The sequence below is a fragment of the Mustela nigripes genome, chromosome 13 (assembly GCF_022355385.1).
Source record: "Mustela nigripes isolate SB6536 chromosome 13, MUSNIG.SB6536, whole genome shotgun sequence".
In the NCBI taxonomy this organism is placed as follows: Eukaryota; Metazoa; Chordata; class Mammalia; order Carnivora; family Mustelidae; genus Mustela; species Mustela nigripes.
The window spans coordinates 63,257,696-63,277,133 of NC_081569.1; the positions used below are offsets into that span (position 1 = coordinate 63,257,696).

General features: G+C 37.3%; 1 protein-coding gene across 1 annotated transcript in view; it reads left to right on the plus strand.

Annotated features, from left to right (window-relative positions):
* TRIM69 (tripartite motif containing 69) overlaps positions 1-15,960 on the plus strand; it is a 31,845-nt gene extending 15,885 nt beyond the window's left edge. The window contains exons 3-7 of the mRNA XM_059372123.1: positions 448-543; positions 3,167-3,400; positions 4,336-4,358; positions 4,441-4,565; positions 15,419-15,960. Coding sequence (XP_059228106.1) covers positions 448-543; positions 3,167-3,400; positions 4,336-4,358; positions 4,441-4,565; positions 15,419-15,960 — 1,020 coding nt within the window. The remainder of the gene's footprint in view (positions 1-447; positions 544-3,166; positions 3,401-4,335; positions 4,359-4,440; positions 4,566-15,418) is intronic.
* The last annotated feature ends 3,478 nt before the right edge of the window (positions 15,961-19,438 follow it).

Sequence of the window (19,438 nt, forward strand, 5' to 3'; positions counted from 1 at the left end):
CAGGCAGAGAGAGGAAGGGAAGCAGGCTCCCCACTGAGCAGAGAGCCAGATGTGGGGCTCGATCCCAGGACCCTGGGATCATGACCCAGGCAGAAGGCAGAGGCTTAACCCACTGAGCCACCCAGTCACCCCAGGAATGAGTATTCTAAATGATAACAATATAAGTAGAAGTATAGTTAGTGAGAACAGTATTACTACAGTAGAAAATGCAGAGTTATCTTCTTCAAACCCCTATAGTAAGCTAATAAGAGCATAAAACTAAGTTTTTCTGCGACTTGTTATTTTCTTTACAATTCTTTGAAGAAACAGGAATTATGATTCAGGGGAAAGGAAGCACTTGCAGCAATAACTTGCTTTTTTCCCCTGACACCCTGGGGCTTAGAGATACACACCTATGGCCTGACATCTCCCAAGTTAGTGTGGATTAACTCTATGTGGTATCTCCAGAAGGAGCTCACCACCCATCAAGATGAACTGGAAGCAACCCTGAAGGAACTTCAGTCCCTGAAGAATATGCAGAAAGATGCTATTGCTGCTTACAAGGTGAGAAGCAGGGTAAAGGGGTTATGAGATAGAACTGAAACACCTTGCTTGTAACTTCAGCTATATGAGTAGAAAGGTGCCTATATGTATATTATCAATATACTAAATGGCACCTGGGCTATAGAATTAGAAAGTGGACACTGTATGAAATAAGTTTTCAATGGTTGATCAACACAGAGAATAGACTGACCTTTCCTGTTACATGCTGATACTTCTGATGGCTCAGTCACTAGGTGATTGTTCTGAGGTCATGATCTGTCTCATCTTTCCTCTTCTATATGGCAAAATAATGGATTTATCAGAGGAATCCACTAAAGATTTTTATGCCCAAAGAAATATCTTTCTTTTCTTTGGGTTTATAACCAGACTACTTCTGACTGCAGGTCTCTCGGATTGCTGTTTTTTACCATTCAATTTGATCTTTCTTAGCTTCCCCCAAACGAAATAAACTATTGCCTAGAGCTTCACAGGAGCTCTAGGAGAACATTAATAGTTAGAAACTTGGCAAAGCAGTTCCTAGGTTATGGGGCTAAACTGGGGGTTCTATTTCTTCATTAATTATTCTATGGAAGAGAATCTTCTCTGGCTTTTGGCATCTGGAAGAAGAAACATGTACAGTGAGAGAAAGAAGGATAGATGGAAATAATGATGTCTCCAGAAAATGTTGTTTCTGTTGTAAGAGTTCTCAGTTCAGCTATTACAGTCAACATTCATTCACTCAAAAAATATTTATTGAGTGGAAAAAGTATTACACTAGGTACCATATTATACTAGGGTGCTATTAATTCCATTACTAGCAATAAAATGACAACTGTGATAATTACTATAAATGAAAATAAAGGGTACCATAAGAACATACATATGAAGAAATAATCTAGGCTACAGGAGGGCTATTCTCTGAAGAAATCACCCATTAAAATTGAAAACTGAAGGATAGGTAACTTAGCCAAGTGAACTGGTTGAGGGGAATATGAAGGAAGTGGCCTGGAGAAGAATGTACTTGAGAAGTACATTCTATGTTCTTGAAGAGCAAAGAGCATATGGAAAAGTCCTGAAATAGGAAGTTAGTTGAGAAAAGTTCTGAGATAGGAAGCTAGACAGAGGGCCAATAAAACTGGATTATGGTAATGCAAGATGAGACTGAAGAGGCAGATATGAGTCCAATTATGTAGGCCCTTATAGATAACATTAGGATATTTGAACTTCTTCCTATGAATAAGAAGCCATCATAGGGTTCAAACAGGACATGATTTCATCTCATTTTGAAAATATGAGTCTAGTTCTAGTGGCTATGTGAAGAGACAAGTATAATTTTAGAAGGCTACTGCAGTTATTCCAGAGAGTAATGATAGTAACTTGGACTAGAAAGGCAGCAGAGATAGAAATAAACAACTTTAGCATATGCTTTAGAGATTAAAAAAAAAAAAAAAAAGAAACGAAAAACAAGCTGGATGTGGTGACCAATTAGATGGGATGGGTGAGTGGAAACATCAAATAGACAGTTGGATACAGGAATCTGGAGCTCAGAAGTTGGTCTAGGCTGTAAATAAGAAGTCAGCATAGAGATTGACTTAAATCTGAGGAAGGAGAGGATATTACCTAAAAAGAGAATATATAATGAGAAGAGGAAAGAGCCCCGGACAGAATATCAAATAACTCTAATACTTAGAGTTTGGTTAGAAGAGACAGATCCAACAAATAAGGCAGAGAAACAGTGATGAAATAGGTAAAAGGAAAACTGGAAAAGTGTGAGCTAGAGAATAGAATGAATTTTAAGAGTGCCATTATAATAATGGACCATAAAATCCAAGCTGGATAAGAGGAGATATGGAGACAGAAGACGATGATGAACAGAAATAGAAAGGGTCAATGAATAAGAGGTTTTGATGATGTCCAGTAATTGTTGCAATAGAATTACCTGATTAAGTGAGCATAAGAAGTTAATTTTGGAGAGAGTGAAATTGCTGGGGATGATAAAGTCCTGTGTGATTAAGGGAATTAGTAGATAAAGGTGGAGATCACTAGAAATGGGGAGGATAAGGATCTGAGAAGCCCGGATGTCAGAGGGTTCACCCCTGAGGATGTTGCAGTACCTTAGGAAAGCTGTAAAGCAGTTATCAATTTCAGTGCTTCAGACATTGCCCATTCCTGCTTCTTCTATATTGTCCTGGAAGCAGAAGTGCATCCCTCCAACTCTGATTTCTAGATAAGAATAGTTCTTTCAGCCTCCTTATGGCTCCAGTTTAACAGCATCACTTGGTAGACATCGGTTTGTACTTCTGGGTAGGAGGGTACTATCATTCATTCTAGAATGTTTAATTAATTAGCCCCACAGCCTTATTTAATATGGCATTGGTTACCATCCTCAGTACTGCAATAGGTACCTAGAGACCACTTGGACTATTTCATTCCTGAACTGTTGAACTAACTAAGAAAAACAAAGTAAGTTTCCCAAAGGACTTCTACTATTTAGTATGATTGAGTGATGATACTCAAGAGCCGTTTTAATGCATCTTCCTGTTAAATGGTATTTCCCAAGTTGTATGAGTACTGGTGGTGTGGGCCCCCATCCCCAAGTGCTAGTCTCAGTAATTACCAGGGTGATGATCATGGAGGTTTCCAGGAAAACAAGCTACATCTGCAGCAACACATCTCCTTGGAGTTTCTAAAGCTACATCAGTTCCTGCACAGCAAAGAAAAGAACATTTTAAATGAGCTCCGAGAAGAGGGGAAAGCCTTGAATGAGGAGATGGAGCTAAATATGAACCAGCTTCAGGAACAGTGTCTCCTAGCCAAGGAAATGTTGATGAGCATCCAAGCACGGATGGAACAGCAGAATCCCTTCGAGTTTCTCAAAGTGAGACTCCCTATCAACATAATTATGGGTACAATAGTTGGGAAAAGAAGGTAGAAAGATGTAGAAATAGCTTTTCCCCACCAGGAGGGGGTAAGAAAAACCTATTGTAGTCCTCATAAGATTCTCAGGGAGAAAAGCAGAAGGCTACTTTTGCCTTACACTCAATAAGAAGCTTTACTTTCACCCTCCTAAAAAAGATAATAAATGCCATTAATAATGGCATCTGTTAATATTTTAATATTTCTTCATAAAGAACTTTGAAGGTTTTTTTCTCAAAAATAAGAATATTGCAACCTGAGTTGTATCTTAGACTGGCTTTCAACTGACCTGTTTGAAAGATGTTTGCCAGTCTTTCCTACCTGAAGCTTGGCCTTTAAAGTGTCATTATCATCTCAGCCCTCAGAAGCGTACTTAGCCAGAGCAAGAAAAAGTAGCTTTGGGACTGGAAGGCCTCTGGTGTTTTTCTACTGAAAACAGTAGAAGTAGAAATGGCCTATTAATTTCTCTTTCTCTTTTTTTAAAAGATTTTATTTGAGAGAGAGAGAGAACACAGAGGGAGAGGGAGAAGCAGACTCCCCACAGATCAGAAAGTCCGATGTGGGGCTCTATCCCAAGATCCTAAAATCATGACCTGGGCCAAAAGCAGCCACTTAACCAACTGGTAACCCAGGCATCCCAATTTCTCTTGTTCCACGTAAAAGGGAACTCTAGAAAATCAGAATAAGATAAAACCAGTTTGTCATGGGTTAGATGAAGGACACCTGATCAGAAAAGGCATACGGAGGATGGGAGGAGTTAGTGCTGATAGAATGAGGACATCTGCACAGGATCCCAGTATTGATGGTGAAATTCTGGTGGTAGCCAGTATCACCAAAGAAATTTCTGGTGTTGATAAGCAGGCATCTAACTTCTTTATTACTCCTTTCCTCTTATAGGATATCTCATCTCTTTTGGATAGGTAAGTGTTTCTGTATGGTATTAACATCTTTCCTTCAGTCCCTGGAGGATGTCTAAGAATAAACTATTTATGTCCCCTGCAGCTTGGAACAAGGAACAAAGGTGTTGATGCCCAGAGAGCTTATCTCCAGAAAGCTGAACCCAGGCCTGTACAAAGGTCCCATCCAATATATGATGTGGAGGGAAATGCAGTTTTCTCTCTCTCCAGGTATCAGTGGGTAGTAGTTATTGGTTTTTGGGTCTCCCAGGAATCTATGTTCCTTCTGTGGGACCTTGTCTGTGGCCCTAATTAGTACTATAGAGTTTGCGATGGGGTAAGGGTAGAGTTTAGCCAAAAGACGACTATGGTTAAGACTTCAGTCAATGTGACTGAATTTCTTCTTGTACCATGACCAAGAATTTATGACTTTTCATTGGGAAAGAGAGTCTGATGTGAGAATTATTTCTCAGCCTATGATTTTGTTTCACTGTTCTATCAAATGTGACAACCAGTTATTTTATCCTGTTTTTCTTAATCAGTTCCATAAATCCCTGGGCTTTTCTGCCCTGAACGAGGAGGTTACTATACATACTTTTTTTTTTTTTTGAAGATTTTATTTATTTATTTGTCATAGAGAGAGAGAGAGAGTGAGAGAGAGAGAATACACAAGCAGGCAGAGTGGCAGGCAGAGGCAGCAAGAGAAGCAGGCTTCCCACCAAGCAAGGAACCCAATGCTGGACTTGATCCCAGAACCCTGGGATCACAACCTGAGCCGAAGGCAGTGGCTTAACCAACTGAGCCACCCAAGCATCCCTGTACATACTTTTTTATGTAATAGAGTCTTTTTTTTAAAAAAAGATTTTATTTATTTATTTGACAGAGAGAGAGATCACAAGTAGACAGAGAGGCAGGCAGAGAAAGAGAGAGAGAGGGGGGGAAGCAGTCTCCCTGCTGAGCAGAGAGCCCGATGCGGGACTCGATCCCAGGACCCTGAGATCATGACCTGAGCCAAAGGCAATGGCTTAACCCACTGAGCCACCCAGGTACCCCTGTAATAGAGTCTTTATAGATCCTCTTGTGTTTGATGTTCCTCATGTATAACATTTTAGGAGACTCTTTAGAGATCTTCAGTGCTTCAAAAGAAAACTAATAATTTCAACAGATGTGTCGAATAAGGACACAAGTTTTTGTTTATCCTGCAGATACCAAGGGACTGAGCAGGAAAAAAGAACTCAAATGACAATTCAAGAACATAAAGTTCTGGGTGCCTGGGTGGCTCAGTTGGTTGGATGACTGCCTTCAGCTCAGGTCATGATCCTGGAGTCCCGGGATTGAGTCCCGCATCGGACTCCCAGCTCCATGGGAAGTCTGCTTCTCCCTCTGACCTTCTCCTCGTTCATGCTCTCTCTCACTGTCTCTCTATCAAATAAATAAATAAAATCTTTAAAAAAAAAAAAGAACATAAAGTTCTAAGTAATATTTATAAAATAAAATTCTAAATATTTTTAAATTCACATACATTTATTATTATTGTTTGTAGTTACTGATTTAATGAAAATCACAAATTTATTCCTGTTAATAAATTTTCCAAGTAATTGACAATGAAAACACAGCTTTGCTGAAGTTTAATTAATACAGAATAAAATTTACCAATTTTAAGTGTGCAATTTGATGAGTTTTGACAAATGTATCAACTTCTGTAAACATCTCTAAAAGTTTCAATCACCCCAAAACTCCATATTCCTTTGTAGTTAGTCCCTTCATTCTCCTCCTAGTCCCTAACACTCACAGATCTGCTTTATTTCACTTTAGTTGCGCCTTTTGTAAACTCTCAAATAAATGGAATCATACATCATGTAATCTTTTCTATCTGGCTTTTTTCACTTAGCATAATGCTTTCTGAGATTTACCTATGTTATGTAATTGCATATATCAATAATCTTGTTTTAGGGAAACATCACTGCACAGTGATGTATCTTTTCCCATCTTATTTTTAACTTATTAGTGTTTTTATATTTCAGGTACATTTTATGTAGCTAGCATGTAAAGCCTTGTGGGTTTTTAAATCTGATCTGATAATCTTTTAATTGAGGCATTTTGACCCCTGACATTTAATGTTATTATCAATATGATTGGGCTCAAATCTAGCATCTTGGTATTTGTTTCTACTTATAACATCTGTGCTAACTGGGGCAGTATTTGTAAGGTTTCTCATTATAAAGTTAATCCCTGACCCCTTTACACTATGGAAGGAAGTCACCATGCACAGCCCACACTTAAGGAGTGTAGACTATCTACATTTGGAATTCTTCTGCATGGGAGATTTGTTTCTGCCAGCTGGTCATTTTTTATTGAATGCCAAACATGATCAATTTTACATTGCTGTTCACTGGATCTTGTTGTAATCCTTTAAATTCTATTGGATTTAACTTTGGCATAACCTTTTTCCTTTTGATGCTTTTATTAAGCTTTGTTGAGTTGTTTAAGCTTTGCTAGAGTGCTTCAAGAGCAGTCTTTAATGTAGGGCTAACTCAGCCCATTTCCTAATGTAATATCCTTCTGAGTACTCTGCCTGATGTTCCATATATTACAAAATTTTCCCATTATGGCTTGCAGGATTGAAAACCATTGCCAGACTTGTGTGAGCCCTAGTAATTGTTCAGCCTCCCGTTTTCTAGAGATTCTTTCACTGGCCCTAATTAGTTTCACTGCACATTAATACAACCTTAAGGGAATCCCTTCGTTGATATTTGAAAGTCTCTATATAGCTCCCTCTTCTGTGTTACTCTACTCTGCAAATTCGAGCAGTGTTCAGATCACATGTTTTACTTCTTGTACTCTTTGCCCTGTAAAATCAAAATTCACTTCTAGCAATCATTTAAAGCACAAACTGACTTTTCTTTATTTTTGGTATAAGTCGACATCTAAGAAAATATAATGAGATTCATTTAATCTATGGTTATTTTACTAATAACGTAACTGTGGTCAAACCTTGGTAAAATATACTTCTTACTTTTTATTTCTAGACCTTTGTTTATTCTTTAGGCTCGTATTTTCTCTATTCCTACCTTATAATATAAGCTATTGTTTTAGGGCAGAGGCTGGATCTTTTTTTCTTTTTAAAATAAATGGTCTGATAGTAAATATTTTAGTTTTTGTGGATTGCATGTTTCAACAAAATTTAACTACTTAACTGTCATTGCAGTGAAATGGCAATCATAGGGGTGCCTGGCTGGCTCATTATTAAGCATCTGCCTTTGGCTCAGGTCATGATCCCAGGATCCTGGGATTGAGCCCCACATTGGGCTCCCTGCTTGGTGGGAAGCCTGCTTTTCCCCCTCTCCCACTGCCCCTGCTTGTGTTCTCTCTCTCTCTCTCTCTCTCTCTCTCTCGTTGTGTCTCTCACAGTCGAATAAACAAATAAAACAAACAAAAAAAGAAATGGCAATCATTTACAATGTGTAAATGAATGGCTGTTAATGTGTTTAATTTTCAGTTAATGTTTTCAATACAAATTTATTTACAAAACAGGCAGCAGGCTACCTTTGTCTGCTGGTTGTAGTTTTATCAATTCCAGTGTATGGAATAATTCAATTCAAAACACTTTAATACAGGGTGCCTGGGTGGCTCAGTTGGTTGAGAAACTGCCTTTGGCTCAGGTCATGATACTGGGCTCCCAGGATCAAGTCCCCCACATCAGGCTCCCTGCTTGGCTACTCTCATACTCTCTCATTCTCTCTCTCTCAAATAAATAAATAAAATCTTTTAAAAAATCACTTTACTGGGGCCTGGGTGGCTCAGTTGGTTAAGCAACTGCCTTTGGCTCAGGTCATGATCCTGGAGTCCTGGGATCGAGTCCCACATCGGACTCCCTGCTTGCCAGGGAGTCTACTTCTCCCACTGATCTTTCTCCTCTCATGCTCACTCTCTCTCTCTCTCTCAAATAAATAAATTAAATCATTAAAAAAAATTTAAAACCACCTTATTTCTTTTAGTTGTGTACCAGTAAAACATTACCAAAGTTTATTCATTTATTCAACACTCTCTTTTGGAAAGCCTAGTATGTACTAAGCACTAAGTTGGACTCAATTGATGCAGAAATAAAAAGACATAATTTCTGTCCCAGGAAGGAGACACTAAAAGACCAGAGTAGAGTCTATGACTAGCTACCTATGCTAAAAGTTAAGAGCTAAGCCAAAGGCATGAGAATGGGAATGGAAAATAAAGAATAGATCCTAGGGGCACCTGGGTGGCTCAGTGGGTTAGAGCCTCTGCCTTTGGCTCGGGTCGTGATCCCAGGGCGCTGGGATAGAGCCCCGAGTTGGGCTCTCTGCTCGGTGGGAAGCCTGCTTCCTCCTCTCTCTCTCTGCCTGCTTCTCTGCCTGCTTGCGATCTCTCTCTGTCAAATAAATAAATAAAATCTTAAAAAAAAAAAAAAAAGAATAGGTTCTAGAGACAGAATTCCAGAAGCTGAAATATACTGGATAGGAGTTGGTAGTAGGGGATAGGGAAAGGTAGTGTCAAGGATAAAACTACAGGAGATACAGATTTTAGAGGGGGTTGAGGAGTTCATTTTGGCCATGTTGTGTTGAAGGATCTATAGGAAAACTAAGTGAATATATTCAAATGGGTAACTATTCTAACCGGAGCTTAGAAGAGAGGCCAGGGCTAAAATAAGCGGTATTGAGTGGGGTGGCTGAAGCTGTTGATATAAATGAGATTTTCCAAGAAAAGTGAGAACATACAGTTAAGGAGGGAACATCTTATATAGAAATAAAGGGCAATGATGCCTCCCAAAAAGACTGAGGAATTTTGGCAAAAGAGGTTAAGAAGAAAACCAGGAAATGCAGTAGACACAGAATCTAAGGAAAAAGAGTGTCAAGAAGAAGGGAGCAGTCACTCATGCCAAACGTGAAGACCAATTTAGCAAATGACTGGAGGGGTACCTGGGTGGCTCAGTCAGTTAAGCACCCAACTCCTGATTTTGACTTCGGTCATGACTTCAGGGTTGTGAGACTAAGTTCTGCATTTGGGTTCCACACTGAGCCTAAGATTCTCTTTTCTTTCTCCCTCTCTCCTTTCATCCCCTACCCCATCTCTGTTCCTCTCCGAAAAAAAAAAAAAAAAGAAAGAAGGAAAAGAAAAAAGAAAAACAGTGATTGGAAAGAGATTTTTTAACAGGGATGGGGACTTTGGTAAGGGCGATTTTTTTTTTTTTTTTTTTTTTTTTTTTTACTCAAGATAATTAACATGTCATGTGTTATATTAGTTTCAGGTACACAAAAAATGATTCAAGGATTCATATATTTCTCAGTGCTAATTAAGATAGGTGTACTCTTAATCCCCTCTATTTCACTCATTCTCCCACTCACCTCCCCTCTGGCAACCATCAGTTTGCTCTCTGTTTTTAAGAGTCTGTTTTCTTGGGACAACATCTGTTTGGCTCACCTGGTGGAGCATGCAACCCTTGATCTCATGGTCGGGAATTCAAGCACCCCCCATGATGGGTGTAGAAATTACTTAAAAATAAAATCTTTTTAAAAAGGGGGGGGAGTGGTCTCTTTTTCTTTGTTCATTTGTTTTGTTTCTTAAATTCCATGTATGAAAAAATCATATGGTATGTGTTTTTCTCTAACTTATTCACTTGATCCATCCATGTTGCCGCAAATGGCAAGATTTCATTCTTTTTTATGGCTGAGTAATATCCCATTGTATATATATCACCTCATTTTTAATCCATTCATCTACCGATGGACACTTAGGTTAGTTCCAGATCTTGGTTATTGTAAATAATGCTGCATAGGGGTGCATATATCTTTTCAAATTAGTGTTTTCATATTCTTTGGGTAAATACCCAGTAGTGGAATTACTGGATCATATGGTAATTCTATTTTTAACTTTTTGAGGAAACTCCATACTGTTTTCTATACTGGCTGCACCAATTTGCATTCCCACCAACAGTACACGAGAGTTCCATTTTCTCCGCATCTTCCAATACTTGTTATTTCTCATGTTATTGATTCTAGTCATTCTTACAGGAGTAAAGTAGCCTTAATTTGCATTTCTCTGAGGCTTAATGATGTTGAGCATCTCTTCAGGTGTCTGTTGGCCATATGTAGGTCTTCTTTGGAAAATGTCTATTCAGGTCCTCTGCCGGTTTTTAAAAATTTGATTGTTTTTTTGTTGTTGTTGTCTAAGTTCTTTATATATTTTGGAAATTAACCCCATAGAGGATATATCATTTGCAAATATCTTTTCTTGTGCAGTTGTGCAAGTTGTATGAATTATTTATATACTTCGGCTGCTAGGACTGTGAGTATACTAGTGTGTGTGGTTATCTTTCAGTGCAGCAATTTTAAATGAGTGGATTGTGTTTAAGTTATATTATGAAGGGTTCAGGAGTGATTTGAAATGAAGCAGTAGTGAAGTAAATAGGTCACTTGCTTGAGAAGCTTCACTAAAAGGGAAGATGTGAGTGTGGCAACAGAATCAAAAGAAGACTTTTAAAAACATTTTTAGTAATCTCTACACCCAACGTGGGGCTCGAACCCATGACCTCCACATCAAGAGTCACGTGCTCTTCCAGCTGAGCCAGGCAGGCACCCCAAAAAAGAACTTTTTAAAACATAGTGAAGGAAAACAGCCTATAGAAAGGCAGAAACCAATGGTATAGGACAGGGGATAACTTCCTGGAACACTGAAAAAATTAAATTAAATTAAATTTTAAAAAGATGGGATAACTAGTGGGAGGAGGGAAGAATGAGGGAGATCTAGCAGACAGAAGTATTGACTTTCCTCAGTTTCCTCTGAAAATGGAGAGAAGATAAAATGGTAGGGGTAAATAATTTTATCAAATGGAACTTGCAGAATGAGTGGTTAGAAGAGAGGGATTCCTATAAGATATACTATATTTTCTTTGTGAAGCAGGAGATGAAGTCATCTACTGGGCAATAAGGAAGGAAGTGATGGTATAGAGGTTTGAGGAGGTTGTTGCAGGCCTGAAATTGCTGTTGTGAGGAACTGGAAAGTATTTGATTGGGAAATATAGGAGTTCTAGGCAGTGCTGATGGTCAAACACAGAATGGAAATAACGAATCTGCAGTAATATCTACATGTGCAATTTTGTGATTTTCCTCCTACAATGGTCAGGAATTAGCATGTTAATTTTGATAGCTGGCGAGATCCAGGGTTGGAGAGTTGTGTGGCAGATGCTGCAGATACAAGGATAGAAGTGATAAGGTTACTGGCAATATAACTGTCAATGTTTAGTAGTTTAGGGAAGGATTTTAAGCCAGGAAGCAGCTAGATTAGAATAATAACGAGAAATGAAAGACTAGAGTTGTTAATAAAATCAAGTAATGGTTGTAGGGGAGATGAAAGTGAAAAAATAAAATATAAGAGGATGGGATATCTGAGTTTAAGATTTTAGAGAATGAGAGAATGAATAGTTCCCAATGACTACAAGATCCAGAATGTGGTCATTAATATGAAATATATTATATGAAATATAATGGAGTAAAAAATCACTAGCAGTAAAATCAAGAATGTAAGAATGGAAAAATGGCTATAGCCAAAAGATAGTGAAATCACTTGGGATGATGGGCTGGAGTTGGGGTAGAGGAGTAAAGTTAACCTAAAATGTAGAGAGTATAATGAGGAAGTCTGTACATAATAACATCAAATAGAGATAGAGGGTATTATGAAATGGAATGACAAGAGCCTCAAAAGAAAAGTGATTTTTACATGAGGATAGGGATTAGAGTAGCGGCCTAGAAATGCCAGAGGTAGCTCTGAAATTAGAAAATGAATAGTCTCATGAACTTTTCAAGTTGTATTTTTTTTAAGATTTTTATTTATTTATTTGACAGACAGATCTGAGTAGGTAGAGAGGCAGGGAGAGAGAGGAGGAAGCAGGCTCCCTGCTGAGCAGAGAGCCCGATGTGGGACTCAATCAGGGCCTGAGCCAAAGGCAGAGGCTTTAACTCACAGAGCCACCCAGGCACCCCAACAAGTTGCATTTTTTGGGAGAAGAACCAGCCAGGTTTCTGTTACGGTAAGGTGATGAGAGAAATCTGTAAAGTGAGGATGCAGGAGAGTTATTTAGAGAGGGAGTTCTACAGGGCAAAGTGAAAGGGATGGGTGGGAGGAGTAGGAGGATGGGTGAAGGCAGAGGAACCAAAGAACAGACCAATGGGGATAAGAGTACATTAAAGGATAAATCATTGGGAGGGTCTACATTATGGGTTGTGGCCAAGCATAACAAGAATAAGAAGCATGGTGGGATTAGTTAGGTGTCAAGGATTCAAATGGAATTCTGAAGTTCATTTATTTATTTAACAAATAGTTACTTGAATGCTTGAACAAATAGTTACTTGAATGCTTGAATGAACTATGAACAGTTACAGATTTTGAAGGTATGTGAGGAAACAAAATAAAGTCCCTACCCTCTCAGAGATTACATTCTAGTGGAAGAAATGGACATTGAAACAGTAAATAATTTCACAAAGTGAAAACCATTGTTAAAACAAATCAAGTAAGGTGTATTTAGTAAGTAAGTATTCATGAGAAAAAATAAAGTAGCATAAGGGTACAAACAGTGATGGACAGATGAAACTACTATTTTTGGCATTAGCCAGAAAATAAACTTTGAGGAGTTAACTCCTCCCTCCCTATGTTTTATTATGTATTTATTCCTCCCTATGTATTTATTCCAGACATTTCCAAACGTACAGAAAACTTTAAAGAATTTTATAGTGAACACTGCAGTATCTATTTATATTCTATTACTGATATCTCACTGAACTTGCATGAACAAAGGCTGGAATAATGTAAAGGAGTAAACCATATGGGGAAAGAGTGTTTGAGGACGAGGAAAGAAAGTGTAAAGACCCTCAAGTCTGAAAGAGTTTGGTATATTCAAGAAACAGCCAAAAGGTAGAGGTGATTGGATCAAAGTAAAGAAGGAAGGTATGTGTTAGGAGGTGAGGTCACAGAAGTAGGTAAATCATGTAGGTCCTGTTTGCTCTGTAAGGACTCCAGATTTTATCTTGGGTGTGATGGAAAGAATTAAGAGTGTGTTGATTAGAACTGGATGATTTCATTCATATGGCAGAATAGGATGCAGATGGGCAAGAGCAGAAAAAGAACAGTTAAAAAGCTACTGCAATAGTCCAGGCTAGCAGTATTTGTGAAAGTTAACTGTCTGTATTCTGAGTAGGCTCAGGATATATTTTAAAGGTGGAGTTGACAGAATTTACTGTTGAACTGAATATGGTATGAGAAGAAAAGAGGGGAGGCAAAGCTGACTTCTATCTTTGGAGCCAGGGCATGCTGAGTTAGCTGGAGGTGTGAGAGGTTTGGTGACAACAGCAGACTGCAGTTCTAAAAAGGTTGGTAAGGAGTCTGACAACTCTAAAGAAATCCCAGTTCTCACACTGGAAGAGGAACAACCCAAGACAAATGGTGATATGTAAGGGAGGGAAGATTCAGCCTGTATGGAAAACGTCAGGATTCTACAAAGTCTCATATTAGAAGAGAATTTCTTGGGATGATACGAAAGACTCTGGCTTCTCTGGGAAGAGAAAGTTAGACTGGACTGATCTCACTTCCAAGATAAATAAATTCATTAACGGCAAGTGCATGCATATAGGTATCTGTGTCCCTTATGTGAACACATAGTTTGTTTCCTTTATCAAATTTTGTGCCAAGGTTTGGTTACCTTACACCTGAAATTTATGTTATTTCCTTGCTGATATGCTTCCAACATCTCTTCATTTAGAATTTTTTACATTGCTGCCCACTTACTTGTCTAAATCTGTGCTAGACAAATAACCTGTGATGAATAACCAGTTTTTAAAATCTCAACCTGTCATGGACTGATATATTTGTGGAAGACAATACAAATGAATTACCTGAAAAAGTGGAATTAAAAAATATTACAAAGTGCAAGCCTAGTTGTTTAATTATTAGACCAATTGACATAAAATTACTCTATCAGATTGCTATGAAAGTTTCTAAGAGCAGAGCACCTGTGTGGCTCAGTCAGTTAAGTGTTTGACTCCTGATTTTGGCTCAGGTCATGATCTCATGGTCATGAGATCCAGCCCCAAGTTGGGCTCCTCTCTGAGTCTGCTAGGGAGATTCTCTCCTTCTGCCCTTCCCCACCCATTCTCTTTATCGCTCTAAAATAAGTAAATAAATATTTAAAAAAAAAAAAAGAAGGAAGGAAAGACAGAATGAGAGATTCTAAGAGCTTAATTTTAATTTCTGTACTGTTTTGTCCCAAATTGGTAACCACACATTCTGATTAGCAGTGGCATAAACCACTCAACATCTCAAAAGTCCCATTATCTATTAAATCAAATATAAATTTCTCACCATTGTCTTCTAAACCCTCCCAGGTAGCTCAGAATTACCTGCCTCTAATAGGTAAGGTACCCTCCCCATCACATAAGCTACTATTTTTAACCCATTGCGTTTTGGCCTCTGTTTATCCAATGCATTCTGAATATATCTCATAACTGAAATACTTATTGTCTTTAAAAAATCTTCCAAGGACAAACTTACCTATCTTTATGCCTTCGACATTTGTATTTTCTTAAAAATTTTTTTAGTACTGGGGCGCCTGGGTGGCTCAGTGGGTTAAGCCGCTGCCTTCGGCTCGGGTCATGATCCCAGGGTCCTGGGATCGAGCCCCACATCGGGCTCTCTGCTCAGCAGGGAGCCTGCTTCCCTCTCTCTCTCTGCCTGCCTCTCCATCTACTTGTGATTTCTCTCTGTCAAATAAATAAATAAAATCTTTAAAAAAAAAAAAATTTTTTTAGTACAGATTAATATTATTTCTGTTGTTTTCTTTGTTGGACCATAAATTTCTTCAGAATAAAGTCAGACTTGTACCACTAATTTAAAAATGTATAGAATATAACCACATGAGTATAAAACATGTTATATAAGTAATTACTTGTCTAAGAGCATATGTGCATGGGAAGATAAAGTAGTGATTTCTGTGTAAATATGGTCTTTAACTACAGGAATTTGCATTCATCCCTTTTCTCCCATGCCTTGCTTTCTTTTCTTATTAGGCCTATCTTCATTAACTCTGGACCCTAAAACAGCTCACCCAAATCTGATGCTCTCCAAAAACCGAACTAGTGTGTGGCATGGTGACATTAAGCAGGTAATGCCCGATGATCCAGAAAGGTTTGACTCAAGTGTGGCTGTGCTGGGCTCAAAAGGCTTCACATCTGGAAAGTGGTACTGGGAAGTAGAAGTAGCAAAGAAGACAAAATGGACAGTTGGAGTCGTCAGAGAATCCATCATTCGGAAGGGCAGCTGTCCTCTGACTCCTGAGCAAGGATTCTGGCTTTTAAGACTAAGGAACCAAACTGATCTAAAGGCTCTGGATTTGCCATCTTGCAGTCTGAAACTGACTAACAACCTCAACAAGGTTGGCATATACCTGGATTATGAAGGAGGGCAGGTGTCCTTCTACAACGCTAAAACCATGACCCACATTTACACCTTCACTAACAATTTCACGGAGAAACTTTATCCCTACTTCTGCCCTTGCCTTAATGATGGTGGAGAGAATAAAGAACCCTTGCATATCTTACATCCACAGTAATTAGTCATACTATTGTGTATTCAGAGTGTTATTAAAGAGATATTAAAATAGTTTACCAGTCTCACTGCTTCTCTTTCCAGTTTATGGGAAACTCTAGAATAATGAAGAAAGGATTCACAAAACTAAATTCTATTCTCAGTGTCTTAAATGGATTTCACTGGAGCTTTTCAAGATGTTCTTCCACTTCTCTGGGGTCTTCTGTGACACAGGAGCCACTCTTTATGAGAATGATCATCATGCTATTGTTACTGGAGCAAACTGCAACTTCAGTTTGTGATGCCTGGAAAGCCTTTCCAAAAGTGCCCTGAAATTCTATTATGCTGCCACTATTCTTAGCACAAGACTCTTAATAGGTAAATTTTTAGATGTGTACTCTTCTTCCTATTTATTTTTTATTTTTAAGAGATTTTATTCATTCATTTTGAGAGAAACAGAGAGCATGAGAGGGGGGCAGGAGCAAAAGGAGAGGGAAGAGCAGACTCCCTGCTGAGCAGGGAGCCCAATGAGGGGCTCGATCCCATTACTCTAGGATCATGACCTGAGCTGAAGGCAGAAGCTTAATCAACTGAGCCACCTAGGCACCCCCCCCATTTATTTTTTAATATAAATTTTGCAATAGCTTTCTTTTCTAGAACTTGTTGCAGAGATTTATAGAAAAAATAGGAAATCATCTGGGCTAGTTTATAATTTTGTCTTGAATTCTCTCAAGAGTCCAGCAAATCTGACTCTCTTTTTCTTGCTTTGTCTATGGAGGTACTTGTTCTTCTGTACTCAAATATATTTAAGAATTTCAGTCTGCTTTTGACTATGTCTTTTCTATCATTCCTGCCTATAATTTAAATATAAGTATTTTTTATCTTGTCCTCTCCAGTACACTCATCCTCTAGCATGTTCCTTCTGTCTACAGTTCTTAGCATCATTTAGCTCAGCAGTACCCTTGATGAACTATCCCTTCTTTTCCTTCAAAGTCCCATCTAACTGGGCTTCATTCTCTATATCTGATAGGGTTTTTGTCGGTGGGGGGTGGGGGTACCTAGGACCTACAGTACTGGCCCTTTAAAATTACAATTAGCATTCACCAACACTCTTTGGCAGGGTAAAAACCCCCTTATTTATCTTTCATAATGGGAAGGATACACACATACCACAGGTAATATTCTGTGGCATTTGTACCGCTGGCATTTACAATACACACATATTCATAGCCGCTGAGTTGGGCAAACAGCATGACATGACTATGGCTACTTTTAAAGAAAACTACTTAAATAAATAAAAAAAATTCATGGCACCTGGCTGTTTCAGTCCGTAGAGCATGCAAGTCTTATCTCGAGGCTGTGAGTTCCAGCCCCACATTGGATATGGGGCCTACTTAAATAAATAAATAAATACATAAATAAATCGTGTATCTTTTTTTCAAAAGATTTTATTTATTCATTTGAAAGAGAGTGAGAGCACATGTATAAGCGGGGCAAGGGGGAGGCAAAGGGAGAGGCAGGATTCCAACTGAGGAGGGAGCCCAATGAGGGTTTCGATCCCAAGACCCCAGGATCATGACCTGAGCTGAAGGCAGCCACTTAACTGAATGAGCCATCCAGGTGCCCCAAATTGTAGATCTTTAAATAAATAAATAAATAAATAAATAAATAAATTCATTTCAATCAGAATGTAATAAGGACTTGTTTTGTGCCTGAAACCTTGCTAGATGTTTTGAAAGATGTGAAAGAAACATAAAAAGAAAAAAAGGTTCATTTGGAGAGACTTAAATTCAGATGCTTGGATATTTAATCAATATCTAAAATCTGTCTTTGGGGATAGAGAAGTACTACAGAGTTCAGAGAAAGGAGAGGTTAATATTCACCAGAACAGGAAGATAAAATTCTAAAGAAAAGTTGTTATTAAGTTGGAGATAGCGAAAGATGAATGGGAATGAATAAAAAATTCTAATCTGAATTGGTAAATATATTTCTTAAAAATGAATGTTTTTTGTGGTTGATGGTTGGGTAGCTGCATAAATATACTAGAAATTAGTAAACCGTATACTTATAACAGGCAGATTTTATGGGATGTAAATGATACCACAATAAATTTTTCAAAAAAGGGAAAAATAAATATTTTTTTCTGAATCACCAGGGGAACCAGGACAGACCACAGGTGTATACATATTTTCCACTATCTGAGGTATCTACCTTAATATTTTCTCTAACATACTATCTTAACTCTTCAGCATTTGTCTTATCATAGATAACACAAATTTATTTTTGTGCAGTTTTTCCCGATAATTGGTTATTCTATACAGAATAATTTGAGCAATCCTTCTATATAGAACTCAGATTACAATTAAAGGCAGGAATCCTTCTAATGAGTATGAATCATAAAACACCAATATGAGACTTTCCTGCTAGAAACAGACTCTGAATGGTATTCACTAAGAATTATTATTAGAGCTATCTTATATGTTGTTCTATCCCAGGCTATAGGAGATGAGTCTGCTAGTAACAAAAAAGTAGAAGGTAAAGTCACTGTGTTAGGATTCAGAGATGAGAACCTTAAAAGGAGAATGACTGCACTTTTCTGTGACAAACTGACCTTTAGAATAGCAGTGGCAATATCATTGCACAGTTGTATAAAATAGTTGAGATATAGGAGAAAAAAAAAAGAAATATTGGATTACCAAGTACTTCCTAGGAAAGAGATGCTCTGGACAAATTTATTATTCAGATGAGTAAAAGTGATTTATTCAAAGCCAGAGATATGCTTAACTATTTTACAAAAAACCCTCAAAAGTTTACTTAATTGATTATTCTTAAGAATTAAATTGTAAAATATACACAAGGGAGTATATATATATATATATATTTATATATACTTATATATAAATATATGTATTTGTGTATATATATACACACAAATATTTATATTTATATATTTATATAAATCTTTATATATTTATATAAATTTATATATTTATATATAAATATATTTATATAATAATATATTTGTATAATATTAAATAATAAATAATATTAAATAATATATTTATATAATATATTATATAAATATATATTTATATATATATAAATGTGCATGAGTGTGTGTATATATATATTCTCTAATTGCATATATATACACACACACATTTTATATATATACATTCACACACACATTTTATATATATATATATATACACTCACACACACATTTTATATATATATAATATATATATAATATATATATATATATATACACTCACACACACATTTTATTTATATATAAATATATATATTATATATATACACTCACACACATTTTATAAATATATTATATATATAAAATGTGTGTGTGAGTGTATATATATATATGCAATTTAAAGAATAATACAAAAAACAAATATTCATTAATTGACCATCTAGTTTTGCATATAGAATAATATCAAAACCTTTTAAGGCCCCCAGTGTCCCTCTCTAGGCCCTGAAGTAAT